This window comes from Mastigoproctus giganteus, chromosome 4 (genome assembly GCF_048544385.1).
Source record: "Mastigoproctus giganteus isolate SK-2022 chromosome 4, ASM4854438v1, whole genome shotgun sequence".
Lineage (NCBI taxonomy): Eukaryota > Metazoa > Arthropoda > Arachnida > Uropygi > Thelyphonidae > Mastigoproctus > Mastigoproctus giganteus.
Window position 1 is genome coordinate 233,399,234 of NC_143578.1, and position 26,453 is coordinate 233,425,686.

Below are 26,453 nucleotides of genomic sequence, written 5' to 3' on the forward strand. Positions count from 1 at the left end.
GTCTCATTAGTTCATCTGACATCCATTTTGGCGTAAACCTTGAACAATATTTCTTAGTTGGTATGTAAGCCTAGTAGCTTCCAACATAAGTTCTTTGAATGCTTCCCGTTTTGAATTTGCTGTTGGTAACATCATCAGTTGGTCCCACTGTATAGAATTTAAATACTGTCTCAGTCCATCGTAGTAGCCTTTACGGAAGCAATAACCCTTCCCTTTACCCCTAATGGTAGTTATCTCTTTCAGTAAATCCCACTTCAGCACACTGTGATCACTGCCACCTAGTGGTTCATTTATCTGCAGATTCTTAATGCATGAAGAATCACTGCTGATAATCAAATCAAGAGTATTACTCCCTCTAGTTGCCTCCCGAACATGCTGATGTAGAAAACAATCATCCAATAAATCCACAAAAGCCCTGCTAGTGTGTGAGTAACCAGCCCCCAAATTCCAGTCAATATCTGGGAAATTAAAATCTCCCATTATAAGACTCTCTGATTTACTGGCCCACTCTATTTCCCTGTACAGTTCCTTATTATACTCATGAGAGTCATTAGGCCTATAGCACACTCCTACTCTCAATTTTGATCTCCCAATGCTTATGTCACACCAAACTGACTCAACACTGCACTGTCCAGCGATGTCGACTGGCTTCACTTCCTTGGTTTTTATGTGTTTCTTAACTAATAGCATAACCCCTCCCCCCTTCCTATCCTGTCTATCCTTTCTGTAGACATTGTACTCCCCAAATTGCAGTTCTGCATCCCTTATATCTGTGTGACACCACGTCTCTGATATCCCAACAATATCTGCCTTTGATGTTTTGAGCAATACCTCAAATTCATCAAATTTATTTACTAAACTCCTAGCATTGGTGTACACGCAAGTATACCTGCACCTGTTTCTATTCTTAGCTACCCTAACACAACCCATGTGTTTACTTGTACCGCAATGGCTCCCAGCAGTCTCTGAAATACCATGCATCTTGTTTTTCAGGCTTCTGCTCATTCTAATAGAAGCAGTGCAAGAATCTCTTTCACCTCTGCCAGTGGCTACTGTCAATCTATTGGTCTTTGTCTCCCCCCAAGCTAGCAGTTTTCCGTCCCACCTAACACTGCCTCCATAGCATCAGCAAATATTCTTGCACCCTTTCTATTTAAGTGTATCCCATCCCTGTAGAAGCAATCTCTCCTGTTAACAAACAGGAGACTAACAAATAGATATTTATTGTATACCCAGTATAAAATGAAATATAAGTACAATTTCAGTTCAGTAGCTACTGAACTGAAATTGTACTTATATTTCATTTTATACTGGGTATACAATAAATATCTATTTGTTAAACTATGGACCCCAGTACTCCAGGCCCATTTGTCACTAAACAGGAGACTGTTAACAATCTCTCCTGTTAACAAACATGCAATGGTTTGTTAACAAACCATTGCATGACAACCAACGTAATATCCAGTGCTTCAGCTATAATGTATGATATATGCATAGCTTCTGTGTATGTATGAAAAAAAAAAATTATAAATAAATAATTTTCTGATTTTAATGAATTTAGGATGGCTTGACAAATATTTCTACAAGGACCAATATAAAATTTCATGAAAATCCATCCACTGGGAATTAAGTTGCTACATGAGGATTGTGGAAAAAAGAATTGTGTTGGATTTCTATTGGTCCAATTTTAGTGAAATTTGCACTGGCTCAAACAAATCTTTTTAAAATGTCCAAATATGAAAATTCATGAAAAACCCATTCCACTGGGAATTGAGTTATTAAATGTGGACGGACGGATGGACATGGTGAGGACAATAGATGTATTATGCATATATGCTAATGTAAAAAATATATATAATAATAATAATAATAATACAGGTACTGGACCATTTATCTGGCAAGCTTGGGGCCAGAGTTGACCCTGATTCCTGGATTTTCCGGTTTTCTGGACCAAGGCTTAATATATACTTAAAATATAAAATAAACAATGAAAAGTAAAGAAAGAAATTGTATTTAACAGATACAAATTAATACACTTCTAAAGCAGGGTCTGTTTAATCAATATTAATCCACTAATCTTCATCTGAAGACAATTCAACATCTGGGGTGACAGGTACAGGAAGAGAAGAAGCACAGGTATTGAAGGTTGAGGCTCAGCCTGAGATCATATGCTTTGGTTTTTCTTTAATGAAAACCTCTTGTATTTTATACATCCACATTATGTGCTGCTCACTGATGAAGCTCTTTTGCTCCATTCTCCGAATCAGTTCCTCAGTCAGGCTGATGCACCTATCTATAAACACTTTCTCTTCTTCTTCTTTCAGTGCACTGTCATCACCATCGTCATCATCACTCTCATCTGATTTATTCTTATTAGCATTCATTACCATATCTACAATTTCACTATCAGTGAGTTGGAGCACAACTGGAGCATCACCATCAATGTTTATACACTCTTGTACAGTCCCTTCATAAAGTGACTTGGCTATTTCACATGACAAACCTTTTGCATATTTCAATAAATTCTTCACTATTTCTTCCTCATCAGACATACAAAAACCACAGAAATCATGTTCATCACCGTCAAGAAATAAGTTAGATGGCCATAGTTTATGCCAGCTGTTTATCAGAGTAGTCTTGGGTACATTGTCCCAGGACTTTGCTGCACTCCAAAATGCATCTTTAACATTAAATGCTTTCTGAAATTTTTTATCCCTGTACCTGCACTGGAACGCATAAAGAATGTCTTGGTCTAAAGGCTGGATTAGCAAAGTACAATTGGGATGCAAGTAAACAGCACATACATTGTCCTTCACTAGAACTTCAGCAGGAGGGTGTGCAGAACAATTATCAAGCACTAAAATAATTTTGCAGTCATCAGGTGGTCCCACAGATTTACAATGATCCCTGGCATCAGGCACGAAGCTGGAGCAATATGGCCTTAGTTGCTAATGCTCCTAAAAACCAAATAACAAACAAACAAACAAACAGGCACAAAGTTCTTTAGAAACCAATCAGTGAAGATCTGTGTTGTAATCCAAGCTTGCTTATTTGCCTTATAAATCACAGGAAACACCCTGACTCCCTTAAATGCCCTAGGATTCTGACTTTCCAACAGTGAGTAATTCACATTTGTGGGTGCCAGCTGCATTGAAACATGCAAGAATCATAAGTCATTCCCTGGAATCCTTATACCCTGCTGGTGCTGACTCATCTGGTGTGTTGCATACGATTTCCTTGGTATGTAATACCAGAATAAAGACGTTTCATCTGCATTGTATGCCTGTTCAGCTGACAATCCCTCATCAGAAACCAACTTGGCAAATTCATCTAAATACGCCTCTGCATCATCGTGGTCTGCAGAAGCATTTGTTTAAATCTGTTGAACCATCCAGGTGAATATTCACATGGAGTTGTCAAATTTAATTCCTCGTGAAAAAGTTTATCTTGGGTCGATCTGTTTAAGCAACACTGTCCATGTTTACACTCTTCGACTGGTGTAAAGTTTTTTGTTTGTTCATTAATTTAGGCACATTGCTGTCACCATAGAATTTAAGTATCTGTTTCTTGATATCATAGATAGTAGACGTACCAACACCATACTCCTCACTCAAATGCTGCACTGTGAAGCACCTTTATCGAGTTTCATAAGTAGCTCTACTTCAATATACTGAGCACAAAATGTTTCCTTTTAGACATGGTATTAAATGAAAATTATAATGAATTGGGACAAATAATCACATAAATGTAGAGGGGCAAGTGTAAGTGTACACAACAGCTGTCTTACTGAAACTGATGTGCGATTGATTGCTATGATTCATGATTGCTGTAATCCGCACTTGCACATTGTCAAAAAAAGCCCACCGGTTTTCTGGAAGCTGGATAAATGGTCCGTTACCTGTAATAATAACTTTAAACTGTATTTCCCGTATTGAATATAGGTGACAAGTTCCACTTCCCGAAACGCCCGAATTATCTTGGGAAATTTAAGCTCCACAGTTTTGGAGTTGGGCATTTCCTTATGGCAGTTTATTCTCAGATTTCCTTCCCACAAAGATTGGTCCAAATCTGATTCAGCATTTTTGTCTGATATTTGCTTAACACTTTCAGTTGACTTAAATTAACAATTCTTTGAATTTACTATTCGTCCTTTTTTTCTTCTTCTTCTTCTTCTTCTCTCTCTCTCTCTCTCTCTCTCTCTCTGTGTAGTTATTGTTAAGGCTTTATCAGAGTGGGATGAAATTTACATCTGGTCAATTTGCTTAGGAAATAACACCTTTATGCTCTTTTAATCTACATAAAAATAGTGACAAGTTTATTGTGTAGATCGTAATGTATTGGGAAGGAAAACATTAGGCTGTTCCTCTTATACAGGTCTGATTAATAACAATCAGTTATATTTTGTTTTCAGTGAAAGGGACTATCAAAATAACATTTTAACCTTATTCGTATGGTTAGTGTATTCAAGCTTTTCCAAAACTGTTCCTGTATATGGAGGAAAAAAACAGATTCAGCTTTTACCTTATTAGAGTGAAAATTACAGGTATTTTTATAGTTAATTTAGTGCGTGGGTTCTCAATGGGGGCAAAAATTGGTTTTTGGGCGACACATGGGTATTTCAGTGGTTCATGGCCCTCCGAAGTTTAACCTTACCTGACGACATCTTATTCCTTAATATTTAATTTCTCTCATTGAGTTTTCTTTTCCCCTGAGACAACTGAATTTTTAACATGTAGGTATATAGTATTAGGAGTGAGTGAGAAATTTTGATAAAAGGAGGCTAGTGCACATAATTTAATACAACCGCCTTTGCTTTTCGTAGGCATTAAATGTCTAAGTGCTTTCCAAGGTAATGTCTCTGCAATTTGGCATGGTTTATTTATTTATTCTTTTGTTTTGTTGGTCATTATATGAGCCATGGATGGGATTAGGAAATGTTTGAGTCTGTTTCTACTGTCTAAGCGACAATTAGTATTGATTTATTGTTTCCTTGTGGAAGTTGGTTATTTTGATCTGCAGTGCTTTTGTGAGTGACATGGGCTATGAGCAGTGCTGTGGTTGTAAAATTAGAAAAGGTGTACTCTGTGAATGTTAATGTTATGTATGCAGAGAGTATACTGTGCTTATTAATTGAATTCCAGAGGGTATACGATGTATACCCATATATATATATATATATATATATATATATAAATCCAGAAGGTATACGCTATTCACCAAAAAAAATCCAGAGGGTATATGGCATATACCCTCCACTACAGCCCTGGCTATGAGAGTTAAATAAAAATAGTTTATTTTATTATTTAATTCTTCGTAGTTATTCAACCCATCATCAATCATGTCAAGTGCTGAAAAGAAAAAGTGTCAACAGTACCCGGATGAATATCTAGCTTATGGTTTTAGTGAAAGCCCCTTATGTGTAATAGTTCTTTTTCAAATGAGGCTATGACATCAAGACTTTTAGATCACTTAAAAATGAAACATCCTGATAAAGTTGGTAAACATACTGAATATTTTAAAAATTTAAAACAATTTTCAGCTACATAACACTGTTACTTCCTTATTTACGAAGAACACACAAACAAACGACAGTGGAATGATTGTATCTTATAAAATTGCAGAAATCATTGCAAAAACTGGTAGCACTCATACAGTTGTTGAAACTGTTATATGGCCTGCATTTAGAGACTCTAATTTCAACAGTAACACATCAAAATCCTACCGGTATTTTAAAAGCATTGCCATTGAACAACAATTCAATTTGAAGACAGTTAACATTGAAGAGCTGCTAATTGGCAAACTAAATATGAGAAAATTTTCTATTCGGATTGATGAATCCACAGTTACTGACAATAAGGCCTTCTAATGGCATATGTTCATTATTTCTATGATGATTGTAAAATGCAAGAGATGTTTGGAAAATCTGTAGGAACTGACTATACTGGAGCATCCATTTTTGCTACTGTAAAAACATGGTTTGATGAAAATCAAGTACCATTGGAAAATTTGGTATCCTGTGTCACTGATGCTGCTACCTCCTTGGTTGGAAGACAAAGGTTTTATTGCCCTCCTAAGGGAAGTATGTCCCGAAGTTCTTGCAGTACACTGCATTGTGCACTGACATCATCTGGTTGCAAAAAATATTAGTCCAGTTCTTTATTAATCTCTCAGTATAGTTATTAAAACCATCACTAAAATGAAGTTGCATAGCAAATATGATTGCCTTTTCAATTTTATGTTGATACCAAAGAACAGTATGTGAGGCTTCTTTTACATACAGAAGTCAGATGGCTTTCTAAAGGAAACTGTCTTAACAAGATTTGTAACCCTTTTTGATACGAAAATTAGTTTTTTAGAATGCAATGGAGAAATTAGTAAAGGAGATCAGCAAACACAAAAACAACATATACTGTATGGCTTGGATTTTTTTGAAAACTTAATGAAATATCACTTCAACTTCAAGGGAAATTAATTACAGTGATAGACTGCAAAACACATATTAAATGCCTTCACTGAAAAACTGGAAATATTTGAAAGCAATTTAATGAGAAAAAAAATTTCATGGTACGCAAGAATTAGCTGAAATTAATGAATCTCTCGCCGAGAATGATCTTAAGAATTATTCAGATCCTTTGTGTTCTTTTAAAGTAAAACCACGGATGTTAGATCCAATTGGGTGCGATGCCGGTTGGGCTAGTGAAGAAATTCAAGAACTCATTGAATTAAAATGTAATGAAGAATGCAAATATAAATTCGAAAAGGGTGAATGGCCGGCCGAGTTGTGGGGAGCAAAAACAACTAAACTTCTTTTTCCAACGAGTTCTTATATGGTTGAAAGTGGTTTTAGTTCAGTACATAAAATATTAACAAAGGAAAGAAACAGAATTCATATGTTCACGAGGAGACATTAGAATTAACTTACTAACATCATATTGAACTTTTAGCTAAGAAGCATCGGGCTCAGGGATCCCATTGAATAAAAAGAGTAACTGTAAAGTATTTTCTTGTTTACAATTTCATGGGAGGCAATTAGGAAAATTGTTTAAAAAAGTCCTTTAGGGGACGATAATTAAAAAAAGGGTTGAGAAACACTGATGTAGTGCATGATGTTTTTTATTTAACTTCAGTCTCTAAAAGTGTTTCCCAGCCAGTGTGTTACTGTAGCGAGAATTACAAAAAATAAATAAATAACTAGTCTGCATCAAGCTTAAATTTACTATCTTTTAATTTTAATAATCGTAAGTACTTCAGTTTAAGAATATTTTGTTCAAGAATCGTTATCAAAACTGGTTTTCAATGCATGTTTGTTTGAGTTTTCCCATCTACAAAAATAAATTGCATGTCATTTGAAAAGTTTCGACCAGGAATGATATTAACCAAAATTTAATGAATTAATTTTTAAATAAAAATTAAGTAATTAATGCATTTGTCTAAATGACTAGCTGAACTAGTAGTGTATTGGATAAAATAGTTTCATGTGTATTTTTATTACTTTAGGCATATGTTTGAACATACCCAAATTTGGGCATTTTCAGGAAAATTGAACAAAATGATATAGAAGAGAGAAATAAATAATAATAAAAAAAAAAAAAAAAAACGTCACCAGGAAGGGAAATAAACTAACCGCTGAATATTAAACTGAAACCTTATATTTGACCTTTCTATTATTCATATATTTAATTTAGTAGTAAAATATATTTGAAAATTTGACTTTATTGAAAGATGTTTGAGAATGTGTGTTGGTAAATATTAGAAGTTAATACTGAAATTATGAGTTTGGTATTATTATTAAAAAAAAATCCATATGCAAAGCAATAAATCTTACCTGGTGTACTTCCAGGTTAGAACAACTTGTTTATGTAATAAAACAATCTAAAAATAAATCTAGGTAAAGTTTATCTTAAAAAACTATACATGGTCAGAATCTTGAATATTATATGCAGATCTGGAAGCTTTTTTCAGGAATGGTATAAACTGTTGAAAGGGTGAAAGGAGGGCAGCAAGGCTAGTGCGCCACTTTTTGGACCTTGCCATCGGAATGGAAATGCATTTCTCTCTCTCTAATGCCTCTTGATCCAAAAAGATGATTAAAGGCTAAATTGTGCTATAAACATATAGCACAATTGGAAACTAGGCATCTGTGAATCTGATTAAGATGTTTAATGTCTTAAAAGATATAAGCAAACTTAATGATGGGGACATATTCTCTCTTTCTAATGTGTGTGCATTCACTGATGTCATAAATAGTGCTTGCCTTCATATGTATTTGTGTTTCCATCTTTCCAAAGGCGTGGCTTTTTGTTTTTACATTATCTCTTTAGAATAATAATTCACTCTTAAGAGATTGTCATCTGATTGGAAAGACTTTGTTAAGAACTATTTAGTTGCTAAGTAGAGAAGTTTTGAACTTAGAAAAATATATTCTTGACTTGTGAAAGAAATAGTATTGAAGGTAGTTCAAATGAAGACAGCAGTAGTTAAATAAATGCATATTTATTGAAGCCTGTTGTAAAGAACCTCGTTACTTTTCAGCTTCGTTATCTTTCTCTTCTTCTTGCAATATACATCTTTAATCACAGAACTAACATCTGGATATTATCAGGTAAGAATTTCTTTAGTTGTACCACTTTTTTTTTTTTTAACCTTATTATCAGATTGGAAGTGCATTTTTCCCTAACATCTCTTTGAGCAATCCAAAGAAGGTGATAGGCACTTGGAGCCAAGTAACTCCCATGGCTGTGCAATGCTAGAATTTAAAAGGATCACAAAGAGACCCACACACTTCACATTGTAAATCTTGAATGATGTCAACAGATGCATGGGCATTATGTGGAGAGGCATTGGGGTTTGTCAAGTTTTTTAAGCACCAATCCTCAGTTTTGGTCCAGACTGCAGATAGCTTTTAAGCAATCTGAAGTTATACTGTTTTCCAGCTGTCAATTAACAATTATCTCCCTCTTTCCATAACTTCCCAAAATTCTTTTAAGAATCAGTGCTTAATTTTGATCCAGACTAGTATTAGTATTTAATATTAGTATTAGTTAGTAAATAGCAGACTACAAGGTTCGGTAGTAGCAGACTACAAGGTTCGGTTAGCTTGTCAGATATCTGAAGTTAAACTGTTTCACAGCTGTTGGCCGTTATCTTCCTCTTTCTGTGACTTCCCAAACTGCAGTTGTATCAACTTCCTAATACAGGCTAGGAAATTATTTTCCCTTCCACTTCATATCAAATTAAGGACTAACACGTGCATCAGCTCATCATTATTTCTGGTGCATAAATGTCTTGGCAAAAAAACACATAAATTCTCTGATATTCGGATATTAGTTTTTGTTGTGGAAGGCATGTGTTTATTGCAAAAGGAGGAGATTATTTATGATAATTCTGGTAGTTTATTATAAGTTTGAATAGAGAACGATTTATTAATTTTTGTTGTTTTCATTTGTACAACCATTGATTTAGGCAAATTCACTGAAGAAATTTCACATCTGTTTTGAGTGTCATTCAGTTTTATTTTATATAGAGAATTATTTTTAATAACATAAAATGTATTAGTCAGCTTTATTAAAATTGGGCATGTTCCTTTTATTAAACAATAACCTATTTTAATTGCTATGTTTTGCTAGAAATAGAACATCATGTACAGGCAACCCCCGTATAACACGGTACTTCCACAACACAGTTTCACTCTAACATGATTGTTAAATAGTGGCAATCCCCGCACAACACTGTACTTATATAACACGGTTTCGCTCTAACATGGTATTTTTGAGTTTTTGTGCTGGAAAAACCCTGCTATTATGTTAGATATAATTTTTCAACATTTCCATTCCTTTTTGTGAATCAACTTGTCAACTGTGAGTTGACTTGCTAGTCGTATTGCCTTTGTGATATTTTTCTAAATGGAGGTCACTACCAGAAAACAAAAACAATTTGCAGTTCCCGGTTTATTGGTATTTTCTGTTAGTGTAATCAATTATAAACGGGTAGTAAACTCTATCTTCTTGCATTTGCTGTAGTACCTATAGCTGAAATTTTGTGGGTTTTCACTTTATTTTGGTGAAATGTGTTTCCCCTTCCATGTTAAATATTCAATCATATAAAAAACATAAATAAATTTTAAGAAACTCATTACTCGGTGTCTCACTTGTGCAATTGTGTTCTTTGTTATTAATTGCTTATCATTTTTACTGTTTTAAATTTTACAACCAAAAAAAAAAAAAAAAAGCCAGTGAACAGAAATATCAATTAGTATGTACGTAAGCGTAAATTTATTTTTATTTTGCTAACTGGAAAATATTCTTCTGATTTTCATGTGTCATTTAACTTTGTTAATTGGTAAAGTAATAAAGTTAAATTTGTGCTTTATATCTTTAAAGTGGGGGTCCATTGTATTTTGTTGGGAGATCCTTGGGTTAGGTTATATGCTATTGAACTTGTGCTTGTTTGAGACCATAAAAAATTGCTTGCAGTTCGTAACTTTTAAAGAGAGCAGAAGGTACACAAAATCTAGATGCTGCTGCAGAAGAGGTTGTGCTTAGCAGTGAATTATCTGACCTATAAGTATCACAGTTTGTAAAGTACAATGTTTGTTCAGTTATTACTATTATAAAAATTAAGTTTCCGATAGTTATTAAAAAAAAGGGGGGTGGGGTGTATTTTTGTTAGCTTCTGGAACGTAACCCCCCTTTTTATACTGGTTCTTAGTCAAATATAACATGGTTTCGCATTGCACGAGATTTTGTAGGAGCCAAACTACCGTGTTATACGAGGGTTACCTGTACTGTAAGCATGTTATAGTTCTTGTGGCACAATTCTTGGGAAACACTGAATTAAAATTAAGAGAAATGTTTATACCTCTTGTTTAACATATAATAACTGTGTGATAATTTTATATTATATTAAAAAGAATATGTTTTGTTACTTTAGGCCAAGTTACCAGGATTTGGGCTTGCCTTTAAAATGCCTCCTGGGAATTGGGAGTGTGATACATGCTTAGTAAGAAATACATCAGATGCGTCAAAATGCATAGCATGTGAAACTCCAAAACAATCGACAACCCAAGCAGGTAATAATTTATATTTTGTAATAATGACACTCTCAAAAGTTTTTACCAGTTTCAAAAGATTAATTATAATGTATATCAGTGCTTTTTTTGGAACGGTATGGCATACTGGCACCTTTATTAACAGTGACATTTGGATGCAGTACACATTCATCATGTTTACCTACTATTCAAATAAGCTTAAAATTATTTAACTAAATTTGCATTTTTTACTGTCTATTTTTAAGATATTTTCTATATAAAACTGTCTAACCATTTTTATAATTCTAAATTACTCAGTCTGACCTCTGTTTAACAAAGTCCTTTTATAGCGAATTATTTTGAATCCCCCTTGGAAGTTACATTTAAAATAGTTTCCGTTGAGTGAAGAAAATTTTCATGTAGCAAACGGATTAGGAGAGAATTAACTCAGTATGCACTGTTCGCATTTCTGGCCTTCAGGCAATTAGTGCTGCTGCGTGAATTAAGAGAGCTAATGCATACCACAACTTAGTGGTACCTGGCAAAACCTATCCGGCCACATGTCCCACATACGGAGGAGTTGCACTAGTCAAGAGTGAGCAGATCATGTATTCCCAATGGGCTCTGGCTCACCTTCTACTGCAGTGGTGTCCAACCTTTTCCCGTACAGGGGCCATGTTCAAAAAAATTTAGTTAGATTTCTTTAGTGTGTTATATTTTTCATATCTTGTTGCATGTAAAAGTAAAATTGAAATATTCGAAAATTTTATTAAGTACGATACACAATTACATTTACTGAACAAAACTTTATTTATTGAGAAAATTTTTTTGATAATTCACAAAATTTAAAATGCTGTTTTAGTTCACCTTCCCCGCAGGCCGTAGGTTGGACACCTTTGTGAATCAACCGTAAGCGCCCCGTTCAAGAATTAGAAAGGTGATTTTCTTTTACCCCGACAAATAATCATCTGTTGTTTCGCGGAAGTACGTTATCCACATTTTTCCGTAAAATTTCCCTATTTCTGTTTACATGATCACTACCTGAATTTTGGACAGATTCAAAAAAGAAAAGAAAAGAAAAAATTCAAATTTAAGAACTAGTGACGATACCGATGAGGAGAGAAGGAAAACGAGGACAACGATGGTATTAAACCTTCTAAACATGAATTGTTGGCATTTGTGAAAGTGAAATTAGAAAATTGTCAATTAGGTTGCAATTAAATGAAAGAGAGGCAATTCGTGGATAAGAAGGTTTCAGAAGAATTGAAGCATTTGATGAACGCTCTGAGTACAATACATTTCATTGAGTGAATGTGAACGAGGATTTTCACAAATGAATCTGATCGTCAGCCCAACCAGTGCTTCGTTGATGACAAAAACAGTTTCTTCACTACTGTTTCTTAAAATTGTAGGCCCATCGCTGGCCTGCTTCAGAAACGTCATTCAGCAACCGACACACAAAGAGGAAGAAAAGAAGTCTGTATGTATAGGACAGGGGTCGACAACCTGCGGCTAGCGAGCCACATGCAGCTCTTTTAACGTGTAACTGCGGTTCTTTAACTTTACAGCTCACATGAAGCACAATTTGAAATGGAGTTAGAGGACTTAAAAATCAAGGACATGTGGAGTGCAAGACAAATGCCTTAAAACTGAAATTGAGGATTTAGAGAGGAAAAAGGCTGCCCTTGCAATTCTACACAAATGGACAGCGATAGATGAGTTTAAAATGCAGACGAAATTGTGTTTGATGCTTGGAGTAGCTTACCGGACCCATATATAAATTTGAAAATATTTGCGTTTGGACTTCTCAATTTTTGGTTCAACGTATTTCTGCAAGCAAATATTTTTGAACATGAATGATATTAAAAATAAATCAAAAACCGTCGTCTGAACAATGCGAGCATGTTTAACGCTCAGCACGTTTAATTACGACATGATGTTGGAAGACTTGCTCAAGAAGTTCATCAGCAAAAGTCACATTAATTTGTACCTAATTGGATGTTTGTTACTTTTTTTCAGTATTAATAAATAATATTTCAAAAAGCATATATATTTTTTAATAAACAACTTCCTACTCTATTCCATTTCTTAAACAACTCTCACCCCCCCCCCCTCCCAGCTTGAGCTGAGGTGCGACTCTTCAGATTCTCTCCCTTTTTTTTTTTTTTTTTCTAATTAGATCAAAAATGGCTCTTCACTCAAAACAGGTTGCCGATCCCTGGCATAGGGTGTCGGATGAGAACTTAATAAAAATTTGGAATATTCTACAAAAACTTTATTATGAAATTATTTTTACTTATTTTACTCACATTTTACTTATTTTTTTATATACTTGAATAATAAATTTATGCTTAATAAACTGTGTGTTAATACACTTAATTTGTTGTTCTTATTCTGAAAACATTATTACTAAAGTAACAATATCAGGAGAAAAAAAATTTCAGAGTACTTTTCATATCCTTTTAATTTTCAATTTTTCCTGATAGCAAAGAATGAGTACCGGCACCTATTTTTTTTACAAAAAAAAAAACACTGATTTATATTATAAATAAAGGTTTAAAAGTTGAAACATATGAAAACACTGGAATTTTTTTTTTTTTTTAGGGATGACTGGTGACCAGCTATCTAACATTAGCTGTATGTCAATTCTATGTACATAGAATGTGCACAAGATCACCTTGATACTGCTGGAAAAAAAATCTATAATCCAAATGACAAAAACTGTGAGATCTGTATTTTCAGATAACTGTACATGTGATGTAATTTCCAGTTTTTGAATTATACATAACATACCTCGAAACCTAATGGAAATTACAATTAAAACTAATACAGTCAAGAAGATCCTGGACTGGTCACACTGCACTTCAGTCAGTAAGTGCAGTGCAGTTTGCTAAATGTGTGATATTGCACACTTCAACCTGCATCTACTGTATGTAGAAGTTTCTTAATCATTCAGTGCATATTTTATTGCTCTGTGCTTGTGTGTGCAAATGCAAGCACAGAGCAATGAAAGTGCATTTATTTTATCACAATTTCTGAGTCTGAAAAGCATCGAATTTGGAACATCACACAATCATCAAATTTTGCCAATGCTTAAAAAAATCTTCTTCTGAAACATCAGATTTACAAAGAGAATTCACTTGTTTGTTCTCCATCTCCATACTACCATGTTTGAATGGCATCATAGATACAAAGAGGGAAGAGAAAGTTTAGCACAGTGACTGTGGTGAAAGAATTTTAACTGCTTACTTTCCAAAAAAATGAAATATGACCAAACAACTTGCGCATCACAACTACTGTGTGACATGATTAACTTGCAGAAGTTTTAAACATTTCGCACAGAAGATGTCATGAATTGTGAAATGATGATTATTTGCATCAGGTTGCTAAGCACATGATGCCTTGGGTGCTTTCCAATGATTACAGCAAAGATCCACAGTATGCACTGATCTCATTATGACATTTGATAATGATCCATTGTTCCTAGTCCATCATAGATAAGAGGGTTTTCTCTACAACCCACAAACTAAGCATGAATCATTAACTTGAAAATTGTATCATTTGCCTTTATAAAAAAAAAAATTGAAGAAAATGAGTTGAAAGGAAAAGTGATAATACACTGCTCATTTGCCATGCTAAATACAAGGCTGTTGCTTCATCTGTAAAGAAAAGGTTATTGATGCAACTCAAGTTGTTCTCCACAGTATCCAGTCAGAACAATACTAAAACTGCTACCAGCAATTTTACCAACGATGGGAAAAGTACATTACTGCCTGGGAAAGTACTTGGAAAATTAATATGTCTAGGTTTGTGAGTTGTGTATATGTGGGTTCAGAAACTTTTTGACTGTACCATGTACTAGTACTATAATATAAACTATATATTATTAATTTAAACTAACTTGTCTCTTGTAATCTACTCTTATGTTCACTATCAATTTGAAAATTAAAAGGGTTAAGTATGCCATCATGTAGTTTTTAAGTATGAAAAGAGGGAAAAAATGCACTATCAAGTACAAATTACAGAATCTTCTGCATTAAATTGTGTAAAATATCCATGAAAATATGACTAGAAGGTAAGGTAATTTATAAATCAAAATTATTTATCTTAACATTTTAAAAAACTTTAAAACTTATAAAGAAATGGTGTTATTATTTAATCAGATGATTCTGAATATCATGTAACGTTCATCAGAGTTTATAATGTATCACAAACCAATCATTTCCATGTTAATGGAAACAGCCCTTAGAATTTGACTTTAATATCCCCCCACTGATTCAGAAGTTTTACATTTTGGATTAAGTTGTTTCTGCTGCAATTTTGTTATGTAATCTTAATGACACGTTTCACTTAAATTAGTAATTCAGAAGGCTGGTTAATCTGTGTGAATATTTTTAGTGTTGTGTGCTTATTTATAAGTAAATATTACCTTTTTCATTCTCCAGATGTTAAAGAAACCTTTTCTGGATTTAAATTTGGCAACTTATCTAAAGAAAGTACTGTGGAATTCAAGTTTGGTCTTCCCACAAGCACTACATCAGCACCCATAACAGGATTTAAATTTAGTGCTGCTACAAGTACCCCATCTTCAGGGTTTAAATTTGACTTACCTACATCTAACACTACAACAACAGAAAGTTTTAAATTTGAAATTGCTTCAGATAATGTAAAGAAGACGTCTGAAAATAAAACTTTGGAAACTTTCAGGAAGTTTGGTTCCAGCACCGCAGAAGGTTTCAAATTACCTTCTTCAGATTTTTCTAAACAAACAGAAATATTTAAATTTTTACTGCCTAGCAGTACCGTTGCTGATGTCCCTGAATGTAGTATTGCTGCTACAACTACTTCCTGCTCGGTAACCACTGCTGCAGCTGGCACATTTGTGTTTGGAAGGACCTCTTCAGAAAATGCAAAATCCAATACATTCAAATTTGGAGGTGATGTAATTAACCTTGAAAAGCCTGTTGCGGCCTCTGCTGATACTGTCACATCCACCAGCTCAGAGAGCATTGCTAACTCATGTACTCCTGTTACCACTCTTAGTACTGTCTTTGGTACTCCTGGGACTAATACTGTTTCTACCAGTACAAGCTGTGAACATACAGTTGGTGGCTTCAGATTTTTGGCTAAACCTGCAGTAACAACAACAACCCAGACTAATATGGGATCTAAGGTATGTGCTGTAGAAACTGAATCTCCCAAAGTATCTGAAGGTCATTCCACCTCATCTGCTCAGTCCATAACAGAAACACCTGCTGCTTCATCTAACTTTTCATTTCGTGTAGCAGCAGCAGCAACAACAACAACAACAACGGCGGCGGCAGCAGTAGTAGCATCTGTCACCACAACAGCTACTTCCAAGGGAACAGAACCATCAACAATTCAACCTGTTTTCTCAAAAACTGAGAGTGGTGTGGTTCAAACTACTAAACCAACTGAAGGTTTTTTGTTTACATTTGGTGCAAATAAAAAGGAATCCTCTTCCAGAGAAGGTAAGTTCAGTATAGTCAGTAGTTAATTATTAGTATTTGTTCCTTGTGCAACTTATTATTTTTTTATTTGCCTTTTTCTTTTAGATCTTTGTATAGCAGTACATTTGATTTTATCCCCCCCCTTCCCTACCCTCTTCATCTACGATCAGCATTAGTTTGGTTTTAGTGAATGCGCATATTTTTTGCCTCTGTGGCATTTAATAATGTGTCACACCTCCTTGTCTAAGTTGATAAAAGGACACCACTCCAAAACCTACTTGGTTTATATTTACTTGTATTTGAACATTTTCCATATATTTTATTTTTGTTTCTTAATTGCGGAGGGGCACTTCCGTAGCCAGGTAGGCAGGAGCAGCAGTGTGTAGCACACGCTTCTTGATTAGACTGGGGTTCGAGCCTGTGATCCACCAAATACAGAGGATGCGGAAAGGTCAGGGAATGACCACCACATATCCCCGGAGCAATATGGCCTTAGTTGCTAATGCTCCTAAAAACCAAATAACAACGACAATTAAATGCGGAGATAGGGGAAACCCCTGGTGCCATCAGACAACTAACACTTTATTTTTATATTTTATGTATATTTTTAATAAAATTTCATTTTATTAAAAATATACAGCAATATTTATTTCCAGTATGCTTATTCCCGATGCACAAGGCCTTTATGCTAATAAACTCGTGCTTTTTTTTGCCTATGTGCAAAAATAGTTGTCTTTGCAACAAGAATAGTTAGGAAACTTAAACTATTACAAACCCCTGGCTTTTTGGCCGTGAAGGGCATTAAAGATTATCTCTCTCTCTCTCTCTAACTATTAAATTAAAATTCATGATTTTAATTTACATTTGTGTACAAATTATTGGCATGTGTAAATGTAATCACGGCAGCTGAATTAGACTTCCTCAACGTGAGCAAACTCAGGTTACCACACAGGTGTAGTATTGCCGTGATCATGTGATAATTGTGCGAAACTACATAGTGAGGAATGGTTTAAAATGTGCAATTCTAAAGATATTTGTAGAGCCCCGGACATCCTTGTGAGTAGCACAAATGGTTTTAATCAGTGTCCTTCCATGCTGTGGCTAAGCTAATTAAGCTTGGGTGAGTGTTGCACATTCCTGCTCTTATGGCACTTGGCCTTCTAATCCCCATCTCTGCTTAGTTTTTCTTTTGAATTTTTTTTAAAGCTTTATTGCGCTGCAGCAGTTGTTGCTGCAGTTGTTTCCTCTATTTAGACTGGAGGCTAACATTGGTGATGTTTCCCTTGTACACTTCCTATGCATACTGATGAGGCGCTTAAGCTCCTGAGAAGTATTTGTACATGCTACAAAGCCCTTGTGAGTTTTAGATCCTTAGGGAAATGCTACATGAGTGCTATCTGTGTAAATAATGTGTGAAACTAGACAGATGTGCCAGAAAGATGTGCAGCATGTAACATGACTTAGTAAATTGTGTGGGTGTTTTTTGTGTCTCAAAATCTATTTCATTCAGATGTGTGTCAACACTCTGCATCTATTTAAAAGTCATTGGTAAGTCCATTGAATGATTAGGAGCATTCTAATTGCTACTTTTTTTTTTTTTTTTTTTGCTGTGTATCAATATGTAGCTTTGAGTTCTTGGCATATCTGAGTGAAAATTATTCATTTCATTGTGCTAGTAGGATTGACTGCCTAGTTAATACATGACTCGCAGCACAAGTAGCCTGTTATTGCACTATTTTAAAACAAATGACATTGTCAATTAGTTTTTTATTTTTTTTTTTTTTATTTTTTCCCCTCTGTCATCATTTATTTAAATGACTGTGACAGTCTTGTTTAAATAAATGTTCAGGAGCATCAGCAATGTAGGCCATATTGTACCATGGTGTACTTTGTCTATACAGGTGTGCGTGCGTGCTCACTGGCCAGTCTGCATGTTGTGAAGGCTAAAAAACCCAGAATTGATGGGCAACCACAGCCCTGATTCCTCCTGCATATCAGGCAATTTGAACCCAGACTTCTCCAAACAAGTGACCGATTTTATACTACTGCTTACTGCATTAGTTGACTATTCACTTTCAATTCTTGATCCATTTGCTGCGAGCAATAAAACTATTGCATTAAGTAGGCAGTTTAAGTCCTGTTGTCCACAAAAAAGCATGAAGGGCAAGAAGACGGTCTTCCCAACTTCATATAATTTCAGTAAAGCCAAATAACATTAACTGTTTTATAATTTTGAAGTTCTAACTTAGTATAATTAATTTAAAAAATTGTGACTATAAAATGCTTTACAGTTTTATATTTTTATATAAAACTAGTTTCAAAAAATCTAAGTATAACATTACATGCAGCATTCTACCCAAGGATGCCATCTAACGGTCATCTAGATTGCCGCATTATATACACAACGTTTTACACACGTGTATAGCATTGCCCTTAATCTAAGCTGAGGTTTCTCAACATGTATCTTCTGTCTCAATAATAAACATGCTCACTATGACATTATTGTCACACTTCTTGTGAAATGGAATCGAGGTTCATTTCTCTTCCCATCATTCTGTTCTGTCTACCATTGAGTGTACCTTGCCTTTTATATCCTACTTTTAACTGGTACTGCCATCCACCTGTCATGAAGTTTGAAATTAATTCCTACTTCTAAGAGGTGAGGTGTCTCAATACACATTGTAGAATAATCTATATTAGGATATGGTGAGTGCATTGACCAATGATGCTGCATCATAGCAAAGATAGCCTTGAAGATGACACAAGTGGACTTCAACTGTCACTACAGCTGAAATTGTCAATGAAATCCATGATTATAATAGAAGATAAAGTTGACCACCTGCTAGAAAAAGGAGTCATCCTTCACTAGAACAGTGCACACACAAATCCATCTTTGCAGCAGGAGCAATTCATGATTGCAAGTTTGAACTTTATAAACTTGCATTATTTTCTTGATTTGTCCAGCAACAGTAAGCTGTACATCATGAAATCACACAAAAAAGTAAGATACTTTTAACACTTCAGCTTTACAAATTTTCACACAACCCTCCATCTAACACAACTTCCTTGAAACTTTGCTACCCGTAATTTTTTTTTTTTTTAAGCCTATTATAAAATAATTTTGAGTTGATATTTATAAACATTAATGTTTTGTCCATCCCTAGTATAAATCCATATCATAATTAGTATTGAATCAAAAAAAAAAAAAAAAAATGTTCGATGAACATAAAATAGAATTATCTCATGCCCAGTAAAAATTACAAAAGTGTGCAATTTAAAAAAAATTTCAAAATTATAAAATTACAAAAAAAAGAGAGGAGATAGGCATAACATCAGTAAGTTTTACCTCTCGGGCATCGTTGCAATAATCAACATCTTCAGCTGATAAGTACGCCGCTGAGGAGATTGAGGGCTGCGGAGATTTAGAAGAGGCCGGCCGCTCAACCTCACGAAAGAACATTAACGGATGACTGGACGGTGGCTTTTTTCTTTTCACCTTAGATTTCTTTGTAGCAAGCAAGCGCATATCATTCACCCCTCTTAACTTTTAAGTATCATTTGCTGTCAACAACCTCTTCATATGATTTGTCTTTTTCAAATCCTTCGAAGCCTTTTACGTGCCGTGGGCATATTTTCTTCCATGCGCCATTTAAACAACTTTCAGTAATTTCCACCCAGGCCTTATTAATGTTTAAGATGGCGTAGTAACTATTGTAAGATTTCCAAAAGTCCCTTAATGTAAAATTTTTCTCACTGTCTACTGCAGACAAGGCCTGATCCATAGGTTGGATGAGTGAAGTTGTGTTTGGTGGTAGAAATATGACTCGCATTCGAATTGAAATCATCTAGATGCATAGGATGTCCAGGAGCATTATCTAATAGAAGCAAAATCTTGAAAGGAACATCGTTGTCTTTACAATATTTTTCAACCTCAGGAATGAAGCAGAATTTAAACCAATCCTCAAAGACAGATATTGTTATCCATGCTCTCTGATTCGATCGGAAATGCACTGGTAGGGTGGCTTTATTGATGCCCTTAAATACATGAGGATTTCCAGAATGGTACACAAGCAGTGGTTTTAATCTGTAATCTCCCTCTGCATTAGCCCCAAGCAAGAGCTGCCCTGTCTTTTGACACCTTGAAACCTGGCATTGTATTTTCCTCTTTGGCAATGTATGTTCAATCCAGCATTTTTTTCCAGCACACAGTCTCATCAACGTTAAAAATTTGCTGCTTTGAATAACCACCTTCATCAATAATTTTTTCCAACGCATCACAATTGCTCTGCAGCTGCAGAATCGGCACTGGCGACTTCACCGCATACTTTAACATTGTGGAAACCAGCATGACGCATGAACCTATTAAACCACCCATTGCTTGCCATGAACTTGGGTTGGGATTCGCCGTGCTTATCCTTAATATCTTTATAAATACTTGTTGCTTTTGCTTGAATGGTCATTGGACTCAGGGGCGCTCGCTTCTGAATCTGATTTTCCATCCATATTATTAACAGCTGTTCCATCTTCGATATCATCATCATCATCAGCCATTTTCAATCCACTGCAGGATGAAGGCCTCTCCAGCAACTTTCCGGTTCCTTCTGTTTTGAGCACTGGCCATCCATTTACTACCCACAAACTCATGAATTTCATCTATCCATCTCCGCCTTTGTCTTCCAGGTTTTCTTCTAGCTCCTCTTGGGTACCATTCTGTTATTTTCTTAGTCCATCTGTCATCATGTCTTTGAGCTATGTGTCCTGCCCAAGACCATTTTAGTTCTTTAGTTTTGATAAGAATGTCCTTTACTTGAGTTTGCTGCCTAATCCATGTTTCTCTTCTTATCTAACAGTCTGATTCCCAATATAATTCGTTCCATTCTTTGCTGTGTAGTTCTCAGCTTCTCTTCCATTCTTTTGGTGAGTGCCCAAGTTTCATTTCCATAAGTCATGGTGGGGAGTATACATTGGTTCATTATTTTACGTTTCAGACAAACTGGGATATTGCTCTTCAGTATGTGACTATATTTCCTGAATGCTATCCATCCAAAATTTATTCTTCTCTTGACTTCCAGCCATTTATCATTATTACAGCTAATAACTTGTCCTAGATAAGTATATTACTGCTCCTTCAATCATTATTTCCCTTTCTGTGGCATACTTGTTCATCATTACTTTTGTTTTAGCCATATTCATCTTTAATCCAAAATCCTTACTAACTGTGCATAACTGATTAAGATTTTCCTCTAATTCTTTGGGATCGTGGCTTATGACCACAATGTCATCTGCAAATCGTAAATGGTTTAGGTACTCTCCTTTCACATTGACTCCTTTCTGCGACCAGTCTAATCTTCTGAAAGCTTCCTCAAGGGTAGCAGTAAACAGCTTCGGAGATAGTGTCTCCTTGTCGAACTCCTTTCTCGATTTTAAATTTCCTACTGTCTTTGTCTAGTCTAATAAAGGAGGTAGCACTCTCATATATTTTCTTCAAAATCATAATATGTGGGGTATCTATGCCTTGTCTTTCCAGTGCCCGAAACGTTGCCTTATGCTGTATGGAGTCAAATGCCTTTTCATAATCCACAAATGCCAGGCATAATGGTGTTTTATATTCATTTGCTTTCTCCATTAGCTGTGATATTACGTGAAGGTGATCCATAGTTGAGAATCCAGTCCTAAAGCCAGCTTGCTCTTTCGGTTGATTCTCATCAAGTATTCTTTCTAATCTGTTAGTAATGACCCTTGTGAACAACTTGTAGATGTGGGATAACAAGCTAATTGGTCTATAATTTCCAATTTCTGATTTATCTCCTTTTTTATGCAGCAAAACTATGATTGCATTATTCCACTGCTTATGCGTGTCACCTTTTCTAATGCATTTTGTGAAGAGCCTTGCCAGTTTTTGTGTTGTCTCTTCCTCCCAATTTTAACAACTCTACAGTAACTTCATCATCCCTCAGGGCTTTCTGATTCTTCATTTTCTTCAATGCATGTTCTACCTCATCAGGAAGAATATCGGATATGTCGTATGTGTTGCTACTTTGCAATCCATCTTCCCCACTGCTAGCATTATTCTCTCGCTCCTTGTATAATTCTCTATAGTAGTCTTCTGCTACTTGAATTATGCCTTCTCTTCTGTTTATAAGTACACCATCGCTATTCTTCAGTTTCAGTATCATTTGTCTTTCTGTATTTCTGCTCATGGCTGCTGATTTAAATCCTTTGTTTTCCCTTAATGCTTGTTCTACTTTTCTTGTGTTAAATCTTCTTATGTCCTCTCTGAGTCTCTTTCTAATGGCTTTGCATAACTCAGTATACTCAATTTTTTCCTTGTCAGTGTTTATCTTGCTCTTCATTTTTCGCCTTCAGTTCATCATAACAAGTGTTTCTTGACTAATTTTTTCTTCTTTGGATTTCTTTTTCCCTATAGGTTTCTTGGGCTTTATCACTTTCAGAAAGTTGTAATATTCCTCGTCAATATCTTGGTTCTGAGCAGTCTGCAGAAGCTCAAACTTGTTCTTAAGTTCCAGTACATACTGCTTTTTCTCCTCTTCTCATCTTCGATATAGCACCTGAATACTGTTTTGTGATCACTGTTGAAGCAACAAGACCTAATTCCCTTGGAATAGATGACAAACTTTGTCCTGCTTCATAATTCTTAATCATTTTAATCTTCATTTCTAAATCAATGTTGTTTAGTTTCCTGGCACTGCCAGCACTAGCACTTTCCTTTGGTCGCTTTCCCTTCATCATTATAATATGTAAATAGGAATGAAGAGAAGTTTCTGAAAATTTGTTTTTATGAGTGAAGATTTCAGTGAAGGGGAATGCATTTCACCGTAATGTAAAAACCCACACAATTGCAGTTATTGGCATTGTCGCAAATGCAATAAGATTGAGTTTACTACCCATTTATAATTAGATGCACTAACAGAAAAGTCCAATAAACCAGAAATCATTAAAAATAAAAATACTTTTACTACCCATTTATAATTATATGCACTAACAGAAAAGTCCAATAAACCAGAAATCATTAAAAATAAAAATACTTTTACAATATCCAAAACTCTTGTCAGGTTACATTTATTTCTACTTGACATACCTGACAAAATTATTGGCAACCAGTATGTATAAAATATATTTTATGCAAAATATTTTTTGAGCTGGGCTGGTAACCTGGCCTTGATTACCTTTTTAAGTTTGCTGGTCACTAACATCTTTAGGAGTATAGCCTCCACAGTCAGCGATGAGCTATTGTAATTAATAAACTTAAATATGTATATAAAGTGCTTAGCATCATAATACACAGCCATTTCTGAATAAACAGAAAATTTTTAAGGTGGCATCGTTTTAGGTTATATCTCATATTGTGAATACCTTCACAACGAGTTGCCATGATATTGCACTACTTCGAATAAGTAACGCTTCACCTAAGGAGAAGACTAGTGTTAGTTATTCTCAGATAGGTACCACCACCCAGACAGCACTGTTTCAGGGCTATTTGGCCCTTCGTCAGTGAGTGGGTAGGTACCCAAGTGATGCAATGATGGCAAAAACAGTTATGAAGTATAACTCCACAATATGAAAGATGCCTGATGGTGTATGATGTATTTAGACTAAGGCGCATTTAGGGCTAGAGCCTCAAGCTGCGAACAAATTTAGACTGTGTATATAAAGTGCTTAGCATCATAATACACAGCCATTTCTGAATAAACAGAAAATTTTTAAGGTGGCATCGTTTTAGGTTATATCTCATATTGTGAATACCTTCACAACGAGTTGCCATGATATTGCACTACTTCGAATAAGTAACGCTTCACCTAAGGAGAAGACTAGTGTTACTTATTCTCAGATAGGTACCACCACCCAGACAGCACTGTTTCAGGGCTATTTGGCCCTTCGTCAGTGAGTGGGTAGGTACCCAAGTGTTGCAATGATGGCAAAAACAGTTATGAAGTATAACTCCACAATATGAGAGATGCCTGATGGTGTATGATGTATTTAGACTAAGGCGCATTTAGGGCTAGAGCCTCAAGCTGCGAACAAATTTAGACTATGTATATAAAGTGCTTAGCATCATAATACACAGCCATTTCTGAATAAACAGAAAATTTTTAAGGTGGCATCGTTTTAGGTGAAGCGTTACTTATTCGAAGTAGTGCAATATCATGGCAACTCGTTGTGAAGGTATTCACAATATGAGATATAACCTAAAACGATGCCACCTTAAAAATTTTCTGTTTATTCAGAAATGGCTGTGTATTATGATGCTAAGCACTTTATATACATAGTCTAAATTTGTTCGCAGCTTGAGGCTCTAGCCCTAAATGCGCCTTAGTCTAAATACATCATACACCATCAGGCATCTCTCATATTGTGGAGTTATACTTCATAACTGTTTTTGCCATCATTGCATCACTTGGGTACCTACCCACTCACTGACGAAGGGCCAAATAGCCCTGAAACAGTGCTGTCTGGGTGGTGGTACCTATCTGAGAATAACTAACACTAGTCTTCTCCTTAGGTGAAGCGTTACTTATTCGAAGTAGTGCAATATCATGGCAACTCGTTGTGAAGGTATTCACAATATGAGATATAACCTAAAACGATGCCACCTTAAAAATTTTCTGTTTATTCAGAAATGGCTGTGTATTATGATGCTAAGCACTTTATATACATAGTCTAAATTTGTTCGCAGCTTGAGGCTCTAGCCCTAAATGCGCCTTAGTCTAAACTTAAATAATAAAATTAAAATTATTAACATGTAGAGTCCCATTTTGGGTAATAATGCATGATTGTCATACATAGACTGCAAGCCTCAATTATTACCACTGCAGTTACATTTGTAAAAAAGAATTTTAAAATATTAAATTTTATTTTTATTTTTTCATTTTAGGTTTTGTTTTCAAGAAACCTGAAGATGCTAAAACCAATCTGCCTAAATTTGGCATTTTCAAAACTGATGCTACTGCTCCCACTACTACTTCAGCTTCTTTATTTACATTTGGTGCCCATAGTACTACTGCTCCAGCTAGTTCTTCTGCATCATGTGCATTTGGTTCATCTGTATCTGCTTCTCCTGCCTTTGGTGTGACCAGTGTTCCTACTTCAAGTGTATTTGGTGCAAACAATTCTTCAACGCCAGTTTCGTTCACTACAGTTATTGCTACCACATCCTCTGCATTCGGTTCAAACAGTAATCCAGCAGTAACTTCACTGTTTGGTGCAACCACAACTTCTGCTAATACATTATGTACAGTGACAAGTACAGCTCGTTCTGGAATAAATTCGGCTAATACTGCACTTCCAACATTTGGTAGCACTGCAGCCAGTACTTCACTTGGATTTGGATCAACTGCTACAACAGCAGCTGCATTTTCTGCAGTTAATACTACTGCAACCACTAGTGTGGCTTTTGGTACACCTACGACAATTGCAAAATCTTTTACATTTGGTGCTGTTGCAAATGCACAAACATCTGCTGCTGCTGCACCAGTATTTGGAGCACCTACAACATCCACTTCTGCATTTGGAGGAATAACTACATCTGCAGCATTTGGTGTATCGTCTAGTACGACTCCAGTATTTGGTTCAAGTGCAATTACAACTCCTGCTTCTGGGGGATTTGTGTTTGGAAATTTGAAAGATTCTTCTCAAAGTGCATCAGCATCTCCATTTTCCTTTGGTTCAGGTATCAGTCAAGCATGACAGTTTTGTCTTACTCTTGCTCCTTTTTACATAAGTGTACATAGATCATTAAAATTTTATATAATAGGAAAACTTAATTGCGAATTAACATCTCATTACTACTTGCTAAAATGAATGCACACTGATTATAAAACTTGCTCTGACTGAACAAGATTTGTGGTCATTTGATTTTTATCAAATGATCATAAATGGAAGGGAATATAAAAATTAAAAATATACAAGAGAGGTATGGCTTAATATGAGGACATACC

The 26,453-nt window shown here is 35.2% G+C and overlaps 1 protein-coding gene across 2 annotated transcripts in view; it reads left to right on the forward strand.

The window, feature by feature from the left end:
• Positions 1–26,453, forward strand: part of LOC150087490 (uncharacterized) — a 259,633-nt gene that overhangs the window by 191,218 nt on the left and 41,962 nt on the right. For both annotated transcript variants that reach the window (XM_090371210.1, XM_090371211.1), the window contains 3 exons: positions 10,930–11,068; positions 15,472–16,518; positions 25,391–26,185. In XM_090371210.1, the coding sequence (XP_090227336.1) occupies positions 10,930–11,068; positions 15,472–16,518; positions 25,391–26,185 (1,981 nt within the window). The remainder of the gene's footprint in view (positions 1–10,929; positions 11,069–15,471; positions 16,519–25,390; positions 26,186–26,453) is intronic.